Raw genomic sequence first — 19,991 nt, 5'->3', positions numbered from 1 at the left:
CACTCATAAATAAACCACTCACGTTGCACTCGCGTTGCACTAGTGCACTACTTCACTCCTTGCAGCTTCTCAGTTTATAACTAACTAACTAACTAACCATCACGCCGTTTCCCCGCAGGGGTAGGCAGAGAGGACGGACCGCCAAACAACTCGGTCTTGGCACACACTCCTTGCCTCATTCACATTCATACATCGTCTCATACATACTCTTCTATTGTTCTGACTCTTGACATGGCCCGACTCAAGTATCTGATTCACTTGGTCATGCCATGTCTTCCTCGGGCGTCCCCGACTTCTGCTACCATTCACATGTGCATCGTATATTCTCCTCATCAGTTTATCAGCTTGCAATATTAATTGCGTGGGCATTGTGATTCCGATTTTTACCCATTGCTACCCGTTTCTACGTATTGTTTTTCACAAAGCCAATATCATATTACTCCCTGTTTCAAGGCCTGCCTCATGCAATATTTGATTACGTTGATATTTTTGGTTTCATCTATCTATTATACCTTCTCCATCAACATTTAAACTCTTCTCACTCTTTGAAATCCACGAAACTGCAAAAACGCTCCTCATCCAATACGCAAAAATCATAAAAAAAAACACTTAAATAAGTTGTAAGGCTTGTTTTTTTTATATTTTTACCCAAGAAAATAACGCACTTTACGAAAGAGGTTCTTAGTTCAAAAGAAAAACTTCTCCGTGAATTGAAATAGTTGTTCCTTGTTCCTCATTGTAATAAATCGTTATCAAGCATTTTTTTAAAAATAATTTGTGCGTAAAGTATGAGGCGCGTCTCTGCACATTTACGATCTAATGTACTATTTTCTCTGTTAGCATTAAATAATAATACAATATTTCTTAAAAAGTTCGAAGCTGTATGAAAATCTATTTCAGAATTTATACAGTGGATAAATGATAAGGTGTACTGGAAAATTGTTGTTTTTCCTACCCGAAAATAGTTACCATTTCTAATTTTATTTATTTTGCATACAAGTAAATTTTTAATTTTTGTAGTGGTTTATTTACGATTTGTAGATTCTTCCCAAGTGTGTTCCCCAGTTTTTTTGTTTGGTCATTTTAAGGATTCTTCCTTTTGTTTACCAATAACGGAGATAAACACATTTCTTAGTTTAAAATTTACTAAAAATCTGGTTATGATTTACGATTGTTAAAGTATAACAGCTCACAAAATAATGTTCTGTTTTTAATGCCATGGAATACTGCCAAAGTTTGAAAGACATGAAATCAACGAAGAAAGTTAGGTTAGAATTTTTTTTCTTCAAAAACTTTAAATATTATTATTGTTACCCTTGCAATGCTAGCACCTGCTGATATCATCGCTAATTTTAATATTTATCTAGACTTTGACAGTTTGATAAACTATTATCACATGTCATCAGTATTTTCACACTTTGAACCTCACAAATAGGTCCAAAGTCCGCATCCGCTGTCATTTTAATTTTAATCGTTTAGCTGGTTCACATTCGATATCCGTTTTGGTTCGTCCGCAATTCTATAACAAAAGTAAAACGCAAGTAAAAGTTTGGCACTAACCACCAGTGTCGATACTGTTATTTAATCCAAAACATCCATTAAAATGTCACAATCGTTTTCTTTGATCAAGAGAGGATTCGCCACATCAGGAGTTGCCCAAAATATTATTAAAAATGTGACTGTAATTGGAGGCGGTTTGATGGGATCTGGAATTGCACAGGTAAGTTATTTAAACTTATATATTTTCAATAAATACATAATCAAAATTTCATTCGCTTTACTTAGTTTATTTTTCATCTAGAATTCAGAGGTTCCAAAAGTAGTCTATATTAACCCCCAGGGGTCGATTTCATCTTGCTGGGGGTACATGCCAATGAGAAAAAAAATTTGGGGTACACAAGATTTAAATAGGGGTACCTACACGCGAGTGTACTCCCATTTACATTAAGACCTCATCAACATTCAGGCGTTCCATAAATGACATAATAGATCTAACACAAATTTTGTGTACCTACGCAATACATAATGGACTCAAAAATTACTCATTTGATATTTCTTATTATTTATTGAGGTGTATAAATAAAGGAATTGATATATTAAGGCAAAATATTGCAGGTCATAAGGCGTGACTTTTCACAGTTCCCTAACTTTTCATTGACAAACTTCCATAATGATGATATTTTGGCATTAAATGTACTTCATACAGACTTCAAAACTAGGTTTGAGAATGTTTTGACTATAAAAATGGAACATTGAAGAATCGGATATCATAATATATGTTATGACAAGCAGAACTGATCGGAATAAGCACCAACGAAGAACTTAGCGGGAATTAAGGAAAAGGGGTAACTGCAGTTCTAGCTTTAGAAAGAAATACCTGTTTATTATCTTGCTTTATGGAATGTTTGATTTATGTAACACCTTATAAGAACGCCCCTGTCTGCACAGTTTAAAGACAGCGGAACTATATCGCCACCCAGGTGTTGGGTAGCGTTGTGAGGCGGGTTAACTTAGGGGCTGTAAGAAAGGATTTATTAATGCGGATCTTGAAGAGGCCCGGATTATATGATGGAGGAAAACGGACTAAGTTTTTTTAATAGCTTTCCATCTTCATATCTCATAAATGGTGTTTTGTGAGGTAGCCAAACTTCTTACGAAAACTAAAATGAAAAACACATTTGATGTTAATAGGTTTATGAAAATTCAATATCCTACGGAATATTGATATATTCGAAATTCGGGGTTTACGGAAAAAAAAATTGGCAAGTGGTCTGTCTACGGGGCAAAAAAGTTTGGGAACCTTTGAATTCCAGATTGTTATGTACTTTTACCAGATTTATAAAATTCTAGTGATCTGTTTTTAATTTTAGATTGCAGCCCAAGCCGGTAACAATGTAACTCTCGTTGATGTCAACAACGATGTACTGAAGAAGGCTCAAGCGTCCATTCAAAACAATCTGACCCGAGTTTCAAAGAAGGCGTATAAGGATGACCCGGCCGCAGGGGAGAAGTTCGTGGCTGATGCTCTGTCCCGGTTGAAGGGTTCCACAGATGTGAATGAAGCTGTGAAGTCAACAGATCTTGTTGTGGAGGCGATAATAGAAAATATTGAAATTAAGCACAAGCTTTTTGCGGCTATTGATGCTGTAAGTATATTTTAATTAGTTTTAATGAACTATTTATTATGGATTATGACAAGTTGGCATTGTTACAGTTGACACTGAGTAAAGATCTGCTAACAAATAAAACATTTTAACTAAATGAGAAATGATTATATGTTTTGTTGTAGATTGCTCCAGCCCATACCATATTTGCATCTAATACGTCGTCCCTATCAATTGGAGAAATCGCAACCGCTGTCAAGAGGAAGGATAGGTAAAATATTATTTTAATGATGGATATTAACATTAAAAATATTTAAATTGTTTGACTAATTTAAAACCTGCATTCCTCTTGGAAATTCGCTATACATGCTTGGCATTACTATTATGTGTCAAATGTTTCTTATTATTTTCTTCCTAAATCCACATTGGATAATCAATAGCAAACTGATTTGCATTTTACAGACTTCAAACAAAGCCAACTAAGCAGGTTTATAATATTCTATGCAGAGGATTGTTAGAGCTGGGGTTTAAATCATCACACAGTCCAGTCAGTGTTATCTTGACGACTACCAGGCTGTGTACAGATACTATATAATATAAATGTAATCTTAATAACAAATCAATTTCAAAATATCACTAATTCAATCCAAAATGACACTACCGAAGAATCAACAAATTGTCTCTGATGTGAGCAACTGAGCTTAACATGTCTTGAAAAAATAGTCAGTAGCCTAGCTACATAGCTCTCATAAGTACCCTACAACAGGTGTCTGCAGATTGCTGCTCGTATTTGCTGTCATTCATACCACTTTAACCTATGATATATGAAATATTTGTAGATTTGGTGGCTTGCACTTCTTCAACCCGGTACCGGTGATGAAGCTCCTGGAGGTGATCCGCTCCGACGACACCTCAGAGGAGGTGTACCAGGCCATCATGGCGTGGGGCAAGGCCGTGGGCAAGACCTGCATCACCTGCAAGGACACCCCCGGCTTCGTGGTCAACCGCCTCCTCGTGCCCTACATGGGGGAGGCTGTGCGCCTATACGAGAGAGGTCATCATACATTTTATTTTAAAAACATTTTTACAAGATGATAAATGCAGTTGAGTTACATAATGCACTTGAATTTAAATTCCAGTTTCGCACTTCATTACTACCACCGCCGTAAGCGGAAAATGTTGCTTATGTTGTGACGGAGGACTTACCCGCTTAAGAAGTTCTTCCTTAAGAAGTTTTTGCACTAAAGAAGTTTTGTTTTTTGGTTCCTTGAAATTTCATACAAAAAGAATGAAAAGAAAATCGATTTTTTAGCTAAAACTGCTTCCTGCCTAGAAAGTTTAAAAGTTCAGCGGTGAATCCATCACAAATGAAAACTAGTGGCGGAATATATCTGAAAATGAATAAAATTTATCACTTTGTTATTATTGTCTGCATCCAATGAAGTTTTATAAGTTCAGCAGTAAAACCACCATAATCTGAAACTAGTGTCACAATAGAGGTACCTGAAATGAACCCTTTTCAACGGTCATAAAATGTACAACTCTGTCGAAGAAAATTAGGCGAGTTATACAGTAGCAGCTCGAGATTTTTGTGTTAGCTATGATTGAAAAAATACAAAAGTATTGATGTTGTTGTAGCTGGAAAAGATAAAATATTTCTCATTCATTCTACCTATCTAATTTAAAAATACGTAATACTTTGTCCACAATTCTAGAAAAAATCTTCATTAAAAAAATAGCCAAATTTGGATCCAACTTAATGAAGTTTTTTTTGTCTGGTCCCATTGAAAACTTCTTAAGAGAGTTCACTGTACTAATACAAAATCTTGAATTAAATTATGTGTGTATTAAAAAATGATGCATTTGGTTTTCTCCCTTTTCTGCTGGGATTAAACTGCCTTTAATTTCCATGTTTTTAGGGTCTGTGGAGGAAATTCTGTCATTGAACACCATTTGTCACACAATATATGTATATATCACAAAACTATATTTCCTTTTTAATTTCAGGTGATGCTTCTGCAAAGGATATTGACATTGCCATGAAACTGGGCGCAGGGTATCCCATGGGCCCCCTTGAACTGGCCGACTATGTTGGACTGGACACCACCAAGTTCATCCTGGACGGGTGGCACAAAAAGTACCCCGACAACCCGCTATTCAAACCCATTGAGTCCCTGAACAAGCTCGTGGCTGAAGGAAAGTTCGGAATGAAATCCGGAGAAGGATTTTACAAGCACAAGAAATAAAGTCCCCACTGATCTGTTCAATTTTTTTTTAGTTGTAGCTGTTGATGTCACTCCCATAGCGGCTAGAACATATTTTTAAAACTTGGTAAAAATATCATTTGCTCTGGCTTATTTTGAAATTGTACATCAAGTTTTTATTGTCCTGAAATTTTTAAACTTTAGATAGTATTATAATATATTTGTAGATACTTTCATATAAACATGTTAATTTGAGATGATATTGCGTACTGTACAATATTAAACTGCAGGTAAGATTAAAATATGTTAACGGAGAATTTTTAAAATCTGTTTATGATAAGAATAAAAAAATGTGCATTTTGTTTTATTAAGTTTTATAAACTTTTATAAACTTTTAATAAATTTAATCATTATTTCAAAATATTTTTTTTATTCTATTTACCCTTCTGCTTCACAATGTGACAATAATTTTTCTTTACGTATTATGTATCCATATTACTCGCTTGATTTATTTACCGTCTTATTAATTAAATTCTTACACGCCTGTTCATTGTTGTTGTTTTTTTATTTTTTTTATGTAAATACCGCACAAGAGACCCAACTGTTCCCAAATGTCTTGAGCCAGTGAGACTATGGCGAGTACCTGACTATTCAGAACTATTCACCAAACACGGCTAAAGCCATTTCAAGCAACATTTTAATTCTGAATGGTGGTCTTACACCAGGGAGATACTGAGAGTATTTTCCACTCTGCAAAGCGCCGCAAGTACACTATATATTATTTAATGAATGAATTGTGAAATAACACAAATTCATAGAATAAAATTTACTTGCGCACGCCGGGATTTGAACCCGCGATCTTTGGTTTGCTAGTCAAGAGCCATACCCCTCGACCACGGAGGCCCTCATATCTAGATGGATGTGGAAATTATCACAGCATGTTTAAATATTAATCTCGCACAATAATCAACACTGCCATCTCACGTGCCGTGCACGAAAACTGTTGATAATAAAACGAGTTGATAATAGTTTGACTGTCTATAGTTTTTTTTTTTCTTTTTTTTTTTTTTTTTAGTCGGAGGCGGTTTACTTACGTTCCCCGCGAGCACTTAGGCCATAGGCCCATTGTACTATCTCCCATTTTACCTCATTCCCTTGCCAGTAACCCGGTCCCTTTTATGAAGTTCACCAGGGCTGTCATTGGATATGTGGCGATGTCTTCTGGTTCCACACTGTGTCTTCCCAGGTATCTGAGCCTTATTCCCAGCAGAGCGGGGCATTGGCACCATAGGTGAATTGGAGTCTCTTCCTCCTCTTCACATTTCCTACAGATGTTGGTGTTTTCCACTCCCAACAGTTGCATGTGTCTCCTGAGATGGCAGTGTCCCGTTAATAGTCCTACCAGTTCCCTCAGTGAGTTTCTGTCCATATCGAGTAGTTGCCTGGTTCGGTTAGGGTCCGGTCCGTTTATGAGTACTTTAGATTGCCTCATTCCGGGTGCCTTCTTCCATTCCTTCCAGTGTTGGGATTTGACCCACCTCTTGATATGTAGTTTGGTGTGGCAAGCTGCTACTCCTACGGCCGGCTCAGATCCCACAAGTGGTGCTTTCGCCCCTTTCCTTGCTAGTTCGTCAGCCCGCTCGTTGCCCTCAATACCTTTATGTCCTGGTACCCAGAGCAGGGTTACTTTATTGATGGTCGCCAGTTCTATTAGGATAGTCCTGCATTCCATCACCAGTCTGGAGTCGCATCGGTTACTTTCCAGTGCCATTAAGGCCGCCTGGCTATCAGAACATATGTTTATGTTCTTATTTCTGTACCCGATACTCATATTCTCCTGTGCGCAGACTAAGATGGCTTTCATCTCAGCTTGAAACACAGTGCAGTGCATTCCTAGAGGTATACTGAGTTCCCTCTTAGATCCCTGTAGACAGACCCCGGCCCCTGTTCCTTCCTCCATCTTGGACCCGTCTGTGAACCAGATTAGTTCCTGTTTGGAGTTTGGACCTGGGACCGTGTCCCATTCCTCCCTTGTGGGGTACGTCACTTTAAACAGCTGTCCGAAGAAGTATTCGGCTTGTTTGCCGTCCTGCTTCATCCCAGCCGTCGGACTAATTGCCCTCAGTCTTATTCCTATCTCCGTGTGACTGTTTCTGGGCAACTCTCCTCTCCATTGGCCATTGCAATGTAACCTGTAGGCTGCCGCCATCGCCGCCCCCTCTATTTCTATGTTTAGTGGGGGTAGGTTCAGCAGCACTCCCATGGCTAGTATTGGAGTGGTTCTCATGGCTCCTGTGATGCTTCTGCATGCAAGTCCCTGTATGTGATTGAGTGTGACCATCACTGTTTTCAGTGTTGTTCTCCTCCACCAGACCAGGGCTGCGTGCATGATCCTTGGTTTTACAACGGCTGTGTAAAGCCATTGCATCATTTTAGGTTTGAGACCCCACGTTCTGCCGCAGATTCGCCTAGTTGCCCACATCAGAGCACAGGCCTTTCTGCCTACAGTTTCCACCTGGTTTTTCCAGCTCAGTTTGGCATCTATGATGACTCCGAGGTACTTAACCGTGTCAGAGGGTTCTAATTCCTTTCCATAGAAGGTTGGATTGCTCCATCCTTCTAGTTTCCTTTTACGCGTAAAGATTACTAGTTCTGTCTTGTCTGGGTTGACTGACAGTCCTGTTTCTTCACACCATTCTTCCACTGTTGCCAGTGTTGACTGTATAAGGCCTCGGGTTGTGTCTGCATCCCAACACCTTATTATGGTTGCAATGTCATCCGCATACCCTTGCGTATATAGGCCCCTGTTGTTGAGTTTCCGGATGAGGTTGTCCACCACCAGGCTCCACAGCAAGGGTGATAAGACCCCTTCCTGTGGACACCCTCGTGTCACCAGCACTTTGATGATTACCTCACCCCTTGTCACCGTAAGTATCCGGCCTGAGAGCATGTTCCTCAGCCACCTTCTGGTGGTTTTGTCGAGTCCATGTCTTTCTGCCGCTTCATCAATGGATTTAATAGTGGTGCAGTTAAATGCTCCCTCTATATCCAGGAATAGCCCTACCGCCAGTTCCCCAGTCGCTTGTGCCTGCTCCAGTTTGTACACCAACCTGTGCAGTGCCGCGTCGACTGACTTACCTGCTTGGTAAGCAAACTGTAACTCGTGGAGGGGCTTCTCTTTCAGTGCCCCGTCCCTTATGTGCCTGTCCATTAGCCTCTCCATTGTCTTCAGAAGAAATGAGGTGAGGCTAATTGGGCGGAATGCACCTGGTTGGTCGTAGTCAGCTCTCCCCGGTTTGGGTATGAACACTACCCTTGTCTTCCGCCATGGTATGGGGATGTATCCGAGGGCACAGCATGCCCTCAGGATCTACGTCACCGGAAGTAGGATTGTATCTAGGCCCCTCTGTAGAAGTGCCGGAAAGATTCCATCCTCTCCTGCGCTTTTAAAAGGGTCAAACCCTCTGATTGCCCATTTAACTCTGGAGGGAGTAACTATTTTAGCCGCAGTGTCCCAGTCCTTACCTTCCCGTGTAACTCGGGCTGGTGGTGGACCGGTATCATCTGCTTCTAACTTTTTGTAGCCGGGAAAATGTTTCCCCAGCAGTACCTTCAACTCCTCCTCCCAACTGTTGGTATATCCTCCATCAGCTTTTTTGAATGGGCCTTTTGCTGCCCCTGGGTCTTTTGCAAGAATTTTTTGGATTCTTGCAGTCTGTGGGATGGTTTCCACCTCCCCACAGTATTTCTCCCAGGAGCATGTTTTGGCTTTCTGGATTGCCACCTTGTACTCTTTCTGGTATTGCTTGTGGGCATCCCAGTTTCCTGACTTTTTGGCCTTGTTGAAAGCTTGCCTTACTATTTTCCGTAGCTCCTGCAGTCTTCTGCTCCACCACGGTGTTTTGTCCCTGGTACTTGTCTTCAGAGGGCAGCTATTTTCGTATGCCCTTATCATTGAGTCCCTCAGTACTTCTACTGCGTCCTCAATTTCTTCGGGGCAGCCGTATTTAGCTGGGAATCTTGTCATTCCTATATTTAGTTCCTCCGAGTATCTAGTCCAGTCAGTTGCTTTTGGGTTCCTATATGTATCGGTCCCCGTTTTGCTTGTTTCTCCCTCTAGTTTAAATTCTATGTGTCGGTGGTCCGACCGGGATGGTTCGTCCGATACTCTCCATCCTGAGACTCTTAATGTTCCTAGGGTGAGGTCTATCACCTCCTGTCTGTTACTTATAACGAAGGTGGGTTCCCTACCTCTATTAAGAATCTCAAGGTTCACTGTCATCAGGTATTCCAGGAGGTCCTGTCCTCGTTTGTTGATGTCCGTACTCCCCCACACAGTGTGGTGCGAGTTAGCATCTGCTCCGAGTATCAGTTCCCTACCCTTCTCCCTGCAGTCCTGGACGAGTCTCGTTATTTCCCTTGAGGGTGGTGGTTCCACAGAGTCATAGGGCATGTATGCTGATGCCACAACTACTTCCCTGCTTCTTTGGTCCAGCGTGACCTGTAGCTTCACAGCCACTAAGTCCCTACTGCAGTGTTCGGGTAGCAGTGTGCCAGGTATCCCTCTGATGAGAATACAGGCCCTGGGTCTGTCCCCCGACTCGTTATAATAGATTAGACCTTGGTTCATGTTTAGTCCTCTGACCTTCCCCCTATAAGTCCAGGGTTCTTGGATCAGCGCGACGTCCACACTGTCCCGAGTGACTCTACTGCTAAGCACTGCAGTCGCTGCCGGACTGCGGTGCAAGTTTATTTGAATGAACTGTAAGTTTTTAGCCATTACTGCCTAATCCTTAAGTCATTCCTCCTATTTACGCTCCTCGGTGTTAGGAGAGCGCACCGTAAAAGTGGCCTTCCTTATCCCGACATGCGCCGTCATCCCCATCTCCCTCAGCACCTTCACACTTTCCTCGTCCACACTCATGATCAGGCGATACATGTTCTTATCCCTGATCGAGTCGTGGACGATCCATTTTTTTGTGTGTAGCCGGGGAGTCTGGTTCTCCAGCAGTTGTAGCAACCTCTCGGTGCTTACTGCTCCATTTTCGGGGATTACTGCCATAACCTTTACGTACTTTGGCAGTTCCTGCAACCCCACCACCTCCAGGTCGCAGCCCTGCCATTTCCGTATGGTCGGCACCATCTCCCTCAGCCATGTCTCTGACTCCTTGTCGGAGCAGGTCATTTTCAGGACGCCCCTCTGAGTGAAGCATTCGTCGAATCTGGGTTTGAACTGCCCCTTTGGGATGCTCAAAATCAGATCCGCGGCCGCCTCACTCACGAGGGCCTCCTGCTCTTTTGTAAATTCTTCCTCTCTGTTCCTATGTACAACAGCCACTCGAATTTTATTTCCAGCGGCTTCCGCATAGGTAGCAGAGGTGAGAATTCCTCGGGGCTTTTTCCTGGAATTTCCCGGTGAAAGCCCCAAGGGTTTAGGTTCTGGTGAGGTTCTTCTCCTCTTCCCAGCCTTCTTTTCCCCGGGCGTTCCAGGTTGCTCCCGGTTACCTTCTGCGGTCCCCGTTAGCTTCCGGTCTGTCCCTGGTTTGCCTTGCCTGGTTCCGGCCTTCGAGGTCCCTGGTTGTCCCCAGCGGACTTTTACAGTCCCTGGTTGTTCCCGGTTTCCTTCCTGCCGCCCCTGCTTCTCTCTTTTGAGTTTTCTCCTCGCAGCCCCACTGAGTTTCTTACTGATGTGAATTTTTTTCACATCGTCTGACAGGGACTTTACCTTGTCTTCCTCAGCGGTGGTTGTTGGAGTGAGTCTCTTCTTTAAGTCCCCCCCTCTCCGCTGGTTCCCCGAGGGCCCCAGTTGGAGTCGGGGGTTCTTAAAGAAGTTATTTTCCAGGTCCCCTGATGGTCCCTGCATTTCCACGTCTGGATCCCCTGGGGGATCCCGCCGTGTTGCGTCCGTCGGAGGTCCTTCTTTATGGTTCCCAGAGGGCCCCTCAAGGGAAGAGTCCACCAGGGTGGTCCCATCTCTCCTCTCCACTTCCTCTTGGTTCCTCAAAGGCCCCAAGAGGGATGAGTCCACCGAGGCGGCCTCAACTCCTCCTTCCACTCCCCCTAGGTTCCTTAAAGGTCCCTCGTCAGTGTTGTTTTGGTTTTTGTTTTTACAGTCCATATTTGGTCCCACGAGTATCTAGGGAAATAAAAGGTCCACCCCAGCAGAGCCCCGAATGCTGGGGTAAGGTCTGTATACTCCGAGATGCGACCTTGTGTCTCGGAGGAACCGTTCGTGACACTGTTCCCCAGTGTCATTCAGCCCTGAGCACGGTATCTCACACCTTAGCTTGGGATGGCTATTGCAGGTCGTGTTTCCACTCCCTGAGCGATGGGTTCGCCACACTCCCTACGCTATCTGTCTATAGTTAGTAATAGGAACTTCCATAGGAAGGATCATTTAGACATATACTATATGTTTGTACAGTGCCCTTTAGGTGATTTTGCACAAAAACGGCGCTGCACAAATCATCGAAATATTATTATTTAATTCAAAATGAGCAAATTTTCCGGAAACACTTTTTAATATTTTTAGTTATTGTAATAATATTGTGAAGCAATACTGACTTGAGTTTTCCAATTTAGATGTCTACTAGTCCCAGGCAGAGATCGTATGCACGTAATCGGACGATCGCCCTAAGAGCCGTTTATAAAAAATTTCCTTCTCACACGTTTTGTATGAAAATGAAAAAGACAGAAGATACTAGAATATCTAATGTCTTTAAACATATTCGAATGTTTCTTTCGAATCGTTTAACTATTATGGTATTGCCAGTTGTAAAAACAATAAACAATTTTGTCATAAAAACAATATGGTATTTCTATTTTTAACATTACTGTGTACTTAGTTCTTGTCTGAGAAATTACGACTTATTTCTTAACTTGTAACACTGCATGTTTATCTCATCACGGAGTAGAAAAAATATTTTTTTAAGGAATATTTCATTGGAAAGCCAAAGAAAACAGGTTCTTTTTATTAATATTGATGCGGTATATTATTATTAATGAGAATGTGAAAATAGTGGACCATTTTAACACTGACATTGTTAAATGAGGTAGAATGTAGTTTTTACAATTGTATTACAATTCTGGATATAGGAATTTTCAGAATACTTGAAACAAATAAATACATACTAATATATCTATTTTTTGCAATAACTTCATGAGTAAAACATCAAAATGTAATATTTAATTATTGAAGACAATGCTAGCGATTTTTTAATGAAAAAAAAACAGAAAAATCATAGAAAGATACAGTCGAGTTTAGGACCTACGGATTGCCGGGGCAATGCTCTACCAACTGAGCTAATGGGAGCCTTTTCGCTATGGTTATATTCATATTCGGTTATGCAGACAGTGAGAAAAAAAAAAAAAAAAACAAAAACAAAAACCTATTTTGGAAGTAAAATGTGTAAAATTTCATCAGTCTCGGAATAAAACTGTAGATTTGTTTAAAAATAAACCTACACCAGGAAACTCTTCTTTATCTATTAATATAAAGAACAATGTCTGGCGGGCGGTGTGGATTTGATTTTTCCACATAAATTTTTGAAATCCACAGTTTTACTACGAGATTGATGAAATTTTGCACACTTGACCTTCAAAACAAGAGAAACGTCACTGTCTACTTTGAAAAACTCTGCATAAAGTGTGGGCGGCGCCGGGGACTTCAGTTATTTTAATATATATACAGATTGAGTTTTGTAAAAAAATTAAATGCTCAATTGTATTCTGTCAATAATAATCAGCTATCAGCAATAATTATTATTATCAAGGGTAAATTAATGACATTTGACTTTCTTACGTGCTGCACAGCTTAGTTTTGTCAATAAATAAATAAGCTATCATTTCAATTTTTAAAATTAACTAAGTTAACACGTTGACTGCCAACTATGAGATAACTCAACTCGTAGATTGCGTTCTTTGCTAGGTTGCCGACTACGAGATAACTTCGTAGTGTGTTTACTTGCCATATTCGCTAAAGTACGATAAAATTCCTAGAATATCAGTGCTAATATGGATAGATGGCTTCTGGGAAGAGAACAAAAAATCAATGCTGGCTTACATATCAGAAAATTAATTAATAAATGAACAGAAAATATAATTATAAAAAATTTATTCAAAATCAAGTATTAAAAGAATATTTAAATTGGCTTTTTAGACCGGAATTCTGAAAATTGCCTTGACAGTCAACATGTTAAATATGAAATAATAACATAATTTTACATTTTATGTTTATATTTATAATTATTGCAAGTTGATATAATTACAGATTGCAGGGGCGAACTAGGTAGAAATTTCAATGCGAATCCTCATTCAGTTGGGAAGTAATTTTTTACATACCCAATCATAATTTAAATTACCGTCTTTGGGGTGAATGTAAAATAAAGCTTAAGGATATGCATACTTTATATATATTTTTTTATTTCGAAAAAAGTTATTTATCATTTTTAATTCTACCATTACGTAGAACCACCGCCCGAAGTTAGTGCACTCTACCTCCGGCCACCCTGTATATACATAAATTCAGTTCTGTTGATATTTTCACTTATTCCATGTTAAAATTTAAACCAGAAATTTCTAATATACTAAAAATCTGTAACTTACTTTTAATGTTGATTTTTTCACTTATTCCATGTTAAAATTTAAACCAGAAATTTCTAATATACTAAAATCTGTAACTTACTTTTAATGTTGATTTTTTCACTTATTCCATGTTAAAATTTAAACCAGAAATTTCTAATATACTAAAATCTGTAACTTACTTTTAATGTTGATTTTTTCACTTATTCCATGTTAAAATTTAAACCAGAAATTTCTAATATACTAAAATCTGTAACTTACTTTTAATGTTGATTTTTTATAGAAAAAATCAACATTAAAATAGTTAAACAAAAATTTAAGAATCTCTAATTTGTCATCAATAATTAAATATTATAATTTGAGGTTTTACTCATTAAGTTATTCTAAAAATAAAAATATACTTTTTCTCTTATTTTTGTTTGTTGTAACCTAAGAGTTATTACGTTGATTCATTTTGTTCATACCTTATATTCTATTGTTTGCTATAGTGCTAATATTATGGATAAATTGAATTCCATATCCCATTCTAGTAGTTAATAGTAATAAAACTGTTTTAATACACTAATGTAATTAAAACTTTTTTATGTAAAAGCCCCAAGGGTTTTTGTAGTACCGGGTTCTGCCGGTAGGAACGTGTAAAACTGAGCCCCCCGCAGCACAAGTTCGGTTTCTTTTGGGTACCCCTTCGTATAAGGTGTATGTGTCACTCTTTTTTACTGTAATTGCAATTGTACAAAAATACGTTGGCCGGGCGCGCTTTCATTATTAGTTCAGCTCTGTTTTAATATGATTGGTAATATTTTATCAGTATTATCTATTGTGGTAATGCTAAATAAACCATGGATAAGTAAGATAGCAAATAAGTTCCAGCTACTTAAGATTATATTGTTTGAGCACTATCATTAGCAGAGATTTCTACAATTCAGTCACTAAACAATTGCAATTGCATATTGTGTGTTCTTTGCACCCACTTTGTTATTTTGGTTACTCTCAAATTTATTCCATAAAGGTATGAAATAAAAAAAATATATTGAAAACATGTGAGTACAAATAAAGATATTAAGTGTATTTTCTATTATTATTATTAATTTCTGGCATAAGAGCCTATGGGCTTACTACTGACATCTTCCGTGTAACCTCGGTCTTTCTCATAAAAATAATGCATTTATCAGAATGAAAAATTACAACGGGCTCTCAGCTGCAGAACCATAATTTGCTTATTTTTACAATAATTTAAACTGCTTTTGCAACTTTCATAAAACTTGGTTTTATCCATTCAGAAAAAGGAAAAAAAATGACACTGAATCTGGGTCGTTTCAAGAACATAAAATACTAATGGGCCATACATGTATTACTGTGAAAAAAAAAAGTTTGGTTATTTCTTCCAAGATTAAATTTATTTGATTTGTAATTTTAATTGCTACACAAAGGCAATGGACTAATTTCTTATATTTGTGTTTAAATTTAAATATTTAGTTTCATAAAACTTTGGAAGTTTCTCTACGATAATTGATACACGAGGGTCATTCAGAAAGCAAGGTTACAACATTTAATAGTAATAATAAATAATATTTGGATGATTTGTATGGCGCAGGAAATTCACACGATCACAAATAATATTTAAACATAATCGCCGTTGAGATTGAGACATTTCTGTAGCTGGGGTACTACCTTTTGTATGCCAGTGTCATAGACCTCCGCCGCCAGCTCTTTCAGCCACTTCTTCACAGCTTCCTTGACCTCCTGATCGTTGGAAAAATGTTTCCTACCCAAACACTCCTTTAGTTTAGTGAATAGGTGATAGTCCTAAGGCGCCAAGTCAAGTGAATAGGGAGGGGGGTGGGTGACAATATCCCATCCAAACATTGTCAGCAGCTCCTGCGAAACTCGTGCAGTGTGGGGCCTGGCGTTGTCATGCAGGATCTTAAATTACTGATAACGAAAAAAAAAAAAAAATTTTACTAGACAAATGCTATAAAATAAACATTATTGCCAACTCACTTTTTTGTTGTTTCATATAAATATAATTAATAATAAATTCAAAAAACTTCATAATTTTTTTCTCAAATTGCCGTAGGAAACTTTGGTTTCATAGAGGTACACATTTTAATTCTTCAGCGGTTAGCTTCTAATATAAAGCGGAGTGTTTTCTCTTTCTAACACCGTTTAGTTCACATTTTTCACCATGACAATAAAGGAGATACAATGATTTCTATGAGATGATATGAACCGTTCCCAAAAGCGAATGAATTGACTCTATGGGTGCTGTTTATTCGCAAAAAGTCTGAGGGATTAAGTGCAAATAGGACAATGCATGTAACACAGACATAAATGACATAATAATGACCATTGCAAAGAATGGCGCCAGCCTATATATCGGAACTATGTATCCGACAAAACTTAAGCAATAGACAGCTTACTCTAAGGTCAGCAGATCTAGATGTTAGTAATCGTCTAATCGAACTTTCTAGGTCAAATTGAGCTGTTTACTATGATCGTTCTTTTAGTGTAACAGACCCTCTCATCTGGAATAGACTTCCCTCAGCTCTTACTAATCTCCAGAATTTGGCTGAATTTAAACGGGCTTTAAAAACAAAATTATTTAAAAAATCTTACCATTTATAAATTTTAACTTCTTTTCAATATTTTATAGTAAGCCATATTCTAAAATTTCCGGTAATTGTTTGGTTTCGGTTGTCTCCTTATTGTACCTTTTTAAAGTGTCTGCTCAGAAAATTCTCATTTCTGAGCACAAACTGCCTCCTGTTTTATATTATGTTTTAGTTTTAATATTCGTGTTTTGTCCTGTCCTGCTGTTATTGTTATTCTAAGTTTTGTCATCACTTTGTATAAACAGTGTATTTAGTGTTATAATATTAGATCTTTATTGGGTAAGGCACACTGTAGGAATAATTTTAAGAACCACTAATACTGAATTACCATTTTTTTTAATGTTTGTTATACGAGTAGTTAAGCGCACTTGAAGTGAAATGACACTAAACTGCGCTATATAAATGCCATGTTATTATTATTATAAAAGTCCATAATTCTTAGTAATAAGTATAAAATTATTCTTAAATCCCCATTGATCTTTTGTGAAAATAATGATTGATCATGATATTATACAAATAATAAGATAAGATTTCAATGATTGAATAGTCATGAAAAGCTGTTATATAAAAAAACCCAGCCTGAGTAGCTCAAGAAAAGAAACTTACACTACATACTTTATTCATATTATAATTTATTGCATATTTTTTGTTGCAGGATTAATAATGCGCCGATGAGCAAAGGGAAGGCAGCTTTTCGCAAGCAGAGGTCCATTTCCCACACTTCCTTCACCACACACTCCCGCCATGAGGCCATCAGCAGGCACCTTTCAGCCTCCGTCAGCACCGACTATTTCACCATTAACGAAGAGTTCCAACAACTTGAACACCAAGTCGCCGGTCATCAGTTCATCGATGGAGAAGATTCTATAGGTTGGTGTGTTACGGACAGTTTCTTTGACATCAATCATACAAAAAAGTGATTTCTATACTTAAAATTGTTTATTCATTGCAGGACTGCTGAAATGCAAAAATGGTACAATTTTAAAACCGGTTTCAAAGCCAGATGTTGGATTGCGAGAAGTGAACTTTTACAATCAATTGCAAACGACATTAGAACCGGCGCTGATAGAATTGAAGGAATACACATCAAATTTCTTCGGCACGAGAATAATCAATGTCAACCAAAGAAAGGTGGAATTTATCATTTTAGAAAATTTACTAGAAGGAATTGCAGAACCGTGTGTTATTGATATAAAGATTGGGAGGCAGACTTGGGACCCCGCAGCGACGCAGGACAAAATTGAAAGAGAGCAGAAGAAATATACGCAATGCAAAAATGATGTTGGTTTTTGCATACCAGGGTTTCAGGTACACAAACTTGCAACTGGAAGATTACATAAATACAACAAAGAATACGGGAAAAAACTTAATGGAGAAACAGCAGTCGAAGGTGAGTTTGAATAGATACAATATGAAAGCTTTTTTAAGGTAGCATTGTGTCGGTTTTAAATCTAATAGAAGTTATTTTGCAGCCCTGAAAATATTTCTCAATAGTGATGTGAATGGAAACATTAATAGAGAACTACTGATGCAGCTGCTAACCTTTCTGTGGAAAATACAAAAGTGGGCCAAGAGTCAGAGAGTTGTTAAACTATACTCCACCTCTCTTCTGATGATCTACGACTTCAGGGTGCTCAAGAAATATCTAAATCTTGAAACGAGGTTGGTCATTTCAACTATCAGATAAAGTAACCAATTCTGGTATTGAAGAAAAACAAATTTCTCAATAAAATTCTTTGGCCGCTAGTTGCAATTTAAACTGGCTTTCTTCGTGCGATTACAATCCCCAAAAAGTCAGTAAATACTTTGCAGGAAAGGTTTAGAAAATTTAAAATAAAATTATTTGCTTTTTTCCAGCTCAAACATACGACCACCCAGACCCAAAAGTTTAAACCTGAGAAAAGTGTCCTTTATCTCGCCTGAAAGTTATTCGGGTGACGTGACTAGCAGCTTCAGTGGTCAGATTTCCCCCACGGGACCAATATTAACTTCCTTCCCTTCTGTGTCTAAGTCGCTAACTGCTTACGACACGCCCAAGAGTGGTATTGTGGACAACAAGCAAACTACGTGGGAAAGAACATTCAACAGCATGAGGAGAAGTAATTCATACAGCATTAATTACGGGGATTACTTGTCAAGAGTCAAGCAAGACTATGCATCTTCTTTGGCAGAGTTGAACGGAGATGTTAAAAAGGACGAGCAATGGTGCGCTGTCAAAATCATTGACTTTGCCCACGCTTACCCCAATACGGATCAGACTGCAGACACTAACTATATTGAAGGAATTGATAATATTATTAATATATTGGAGAATTTTCTCAACGCTCCAAGGTGACGACATAACGGTGAGACCTGATGCGATATTTGACAACATATCAATACATTCCGTTCACCGTAGACTATATGTTTGTGGATTTAGATAAAAATAATGATATTATACCAGATGATTGATGTCTTTTTCTGTCACTTCATATGCAATACATACTTGCTTAGGATAATTTAACATAATAATATATTGTGACAATATGAGAATCTACTTCAGGATAGAAATGTGCCAAGTGTATTAAGCATCTACTTTCCCAAGTAAATCTAAAATATGTACTTATTTTTATACATCTGTTCTTACAGTAATAGCTATATCCCCATTTGTTTAAAGAATGTATGTGATATCTAAATGACTAATAACATTATATTTTTATATCTCCATAATGCCTATTATATTACACACCATTCAAAGATATTATAATCAAAATGTGTAAATTGTTGTTTTATTACTGTGATTTCGGGTGATAGTTTTATGTGGTGAGCTATGTGGGAGATTCGGTTCCATGATATTTCATCAAAATGACAATTAAACACACCTTTAAAAAGTGATAGTCTTTAAAAGTAATGAAACAAAAACTAGGTTAAATAGTTACCTATGTAACATATTTAACCTAGTTTTTGTTTAATCACTTTTCATGACTTTATATCACTTTTCGTAGGTGTGTTGAACTGTCATTTTGATAAGATACCCGGTCACCGGGAGATTCATAGACATCCAGATTGATAGACTTGCCCTAACATAAAATCTGGGTATACGAGACAAGTTGGAGGCAAACCACCATTTTTAGTGACCATAGTTTTGGCACCGAGTGTTCGAGAATGCTTTGAATAAACTACAACATAGTTCATATTATGTTGACCGCTGAGGAGCACACATTCAAATAATCAGACCTTACGCAGAAAAGTTAAGTTCGCTAAAGCAAGGCAACGGTTTGCAGCGGAGTCCATTGTGGGACTTTTCTGCGCAGGATCTGAATGTTCATTTTTAACCGAACCAACTTAGCGTAGCAATGGAAAAAATGAGTGAGGTTGGTAAATTATAGCACATTTGTGTTAAAGTGTCTAACTAATAACAAAATATTCAATTTTGAAAACAAGCCCAAACTTTTGTTTACCTGATTTGGGATTTGCAGTTAAGGCGATGCCATACGTAGTAATGCAAAATC

General features: G+C 38.2%; 2 protein-coding genes across 2 annotated transcripts; both read left to right on the top strand.

Moving 5' to 3' along the window:
* The first annotated feature begins 849 nt into the window (after positions 1-849).
* Positions 850-19,554, top strand: Ipk2 (Inositol phosphate kinase 2). Its single transcript, XM_089645653.1, has 5 exons — positions 850-1,268; positions 17,156-17,370; positions 17,453-17,890; positions 17,973-18,162; positions 18,358-19,554. Exons 1-5 carry the CDS (start codon positions 1,219-1,221, stop codon positions 18,833-18,835), a joined length of 1,371 nt encoding a protein of 456 aa, XP_089501779.1. The 5' UTR covers positions 850-1,218; the 3' UTR covers positions 18,836-19,554.
* Positions 1,369-5,643, top strand: LOC149426252 (hydroxyacyl-coenzyme A dehydrogenase, mitochondrial-like). Its single transcript, XM_089645661.1, has 5 exons — positions 1,369-1,720; positions 2,871-3,146; positions 3,290-3,375; positions 3,944-4,158; positions 5,112-5,643. The coding sequence occupies exons 1-5, from the start codon at positions 1,604-1,606 to the stop codon at positions 5,348-5,350; spliced, it is 933 nt and encodes a 310-aa protein (XP_089501787.1). The 5' UTR covers positions 1,369-1,603; the 3' UTR covers positions 5,351-5,643.
* Positions 19,555-19,991: the final 437 nt, after the last annotated feature.

The sequence above is a fragment of the Hesperophylax consimilis genome, chromosome 1 (assembly GCF_061612785.1).
Source record: "Hesperophylax consimilis isolate HC1 chromosome 1, BYU_Hcon_1.0, whole genome shotgun sequence".
In the NCBI taxonomy this organism is placed as follows: domain Eukaryota; kingdom Metazoa; phylum Arthropoda; class Insecta; order Trichoptera; family Limnephilidae; genus Hesperophylax; species Hesperophylax consimilis.
This window is presented reverse-complemented; position numbering and strand designations above follow the sequence as displayed.

What these genes read in the sequence shown, in the direction of transcription:
- Ipk2 (XM_089645653.1), top strand. Translation starts at nt 1,219, where the DNA reads ATGGAATACTGCCAAAGTTTGAAAGACATGAAATCAACGAAGAAAGTT. An exon ending in CGATGGAGAAGATTCTATAG is followed by an intron (nt 17,371 to 17,452) that starts GTTGGTGTGTTA and finishes TATTCATTGCAG; the next exon opens with GACTGCTGAAATGCAAAAAT. An exon ending in TGGAGAAACAGCAGTCGAAG is followed by an intron (nt 17,891 to 17,972) that starts GTGAGTTTGAAT and finishes GTTATTTTGCAG; the next exon opens with CCCTGAAAATATTTCTCAAT.
- LOC149426252 (XM_089645661.1), top strand. Translation starts at nt 1,604, where the DNA reads ATGTCACAATCGTTTTCTTTGATCAAGAGAGGATTCGCCACATCAGGA. An exon ending in TGGGATCTGGAATTGCACAG is followed by an intron (nt 1,721 to 2,870) that starts GTAAGTTATTTA and finishes TTTTAATTTTAG; the next exon opens with ATTGCAGCCCAAGCCGGTAA. An exon ending in TTTTTGCGGCTATTGATGCT is followed by an intron (nt 3,147 to 3,289) that starts GTAAGTATATTT and finishes GTTTTGTTGTAG; the next exon opens with ATTGCTCCAGCCCATACCAT.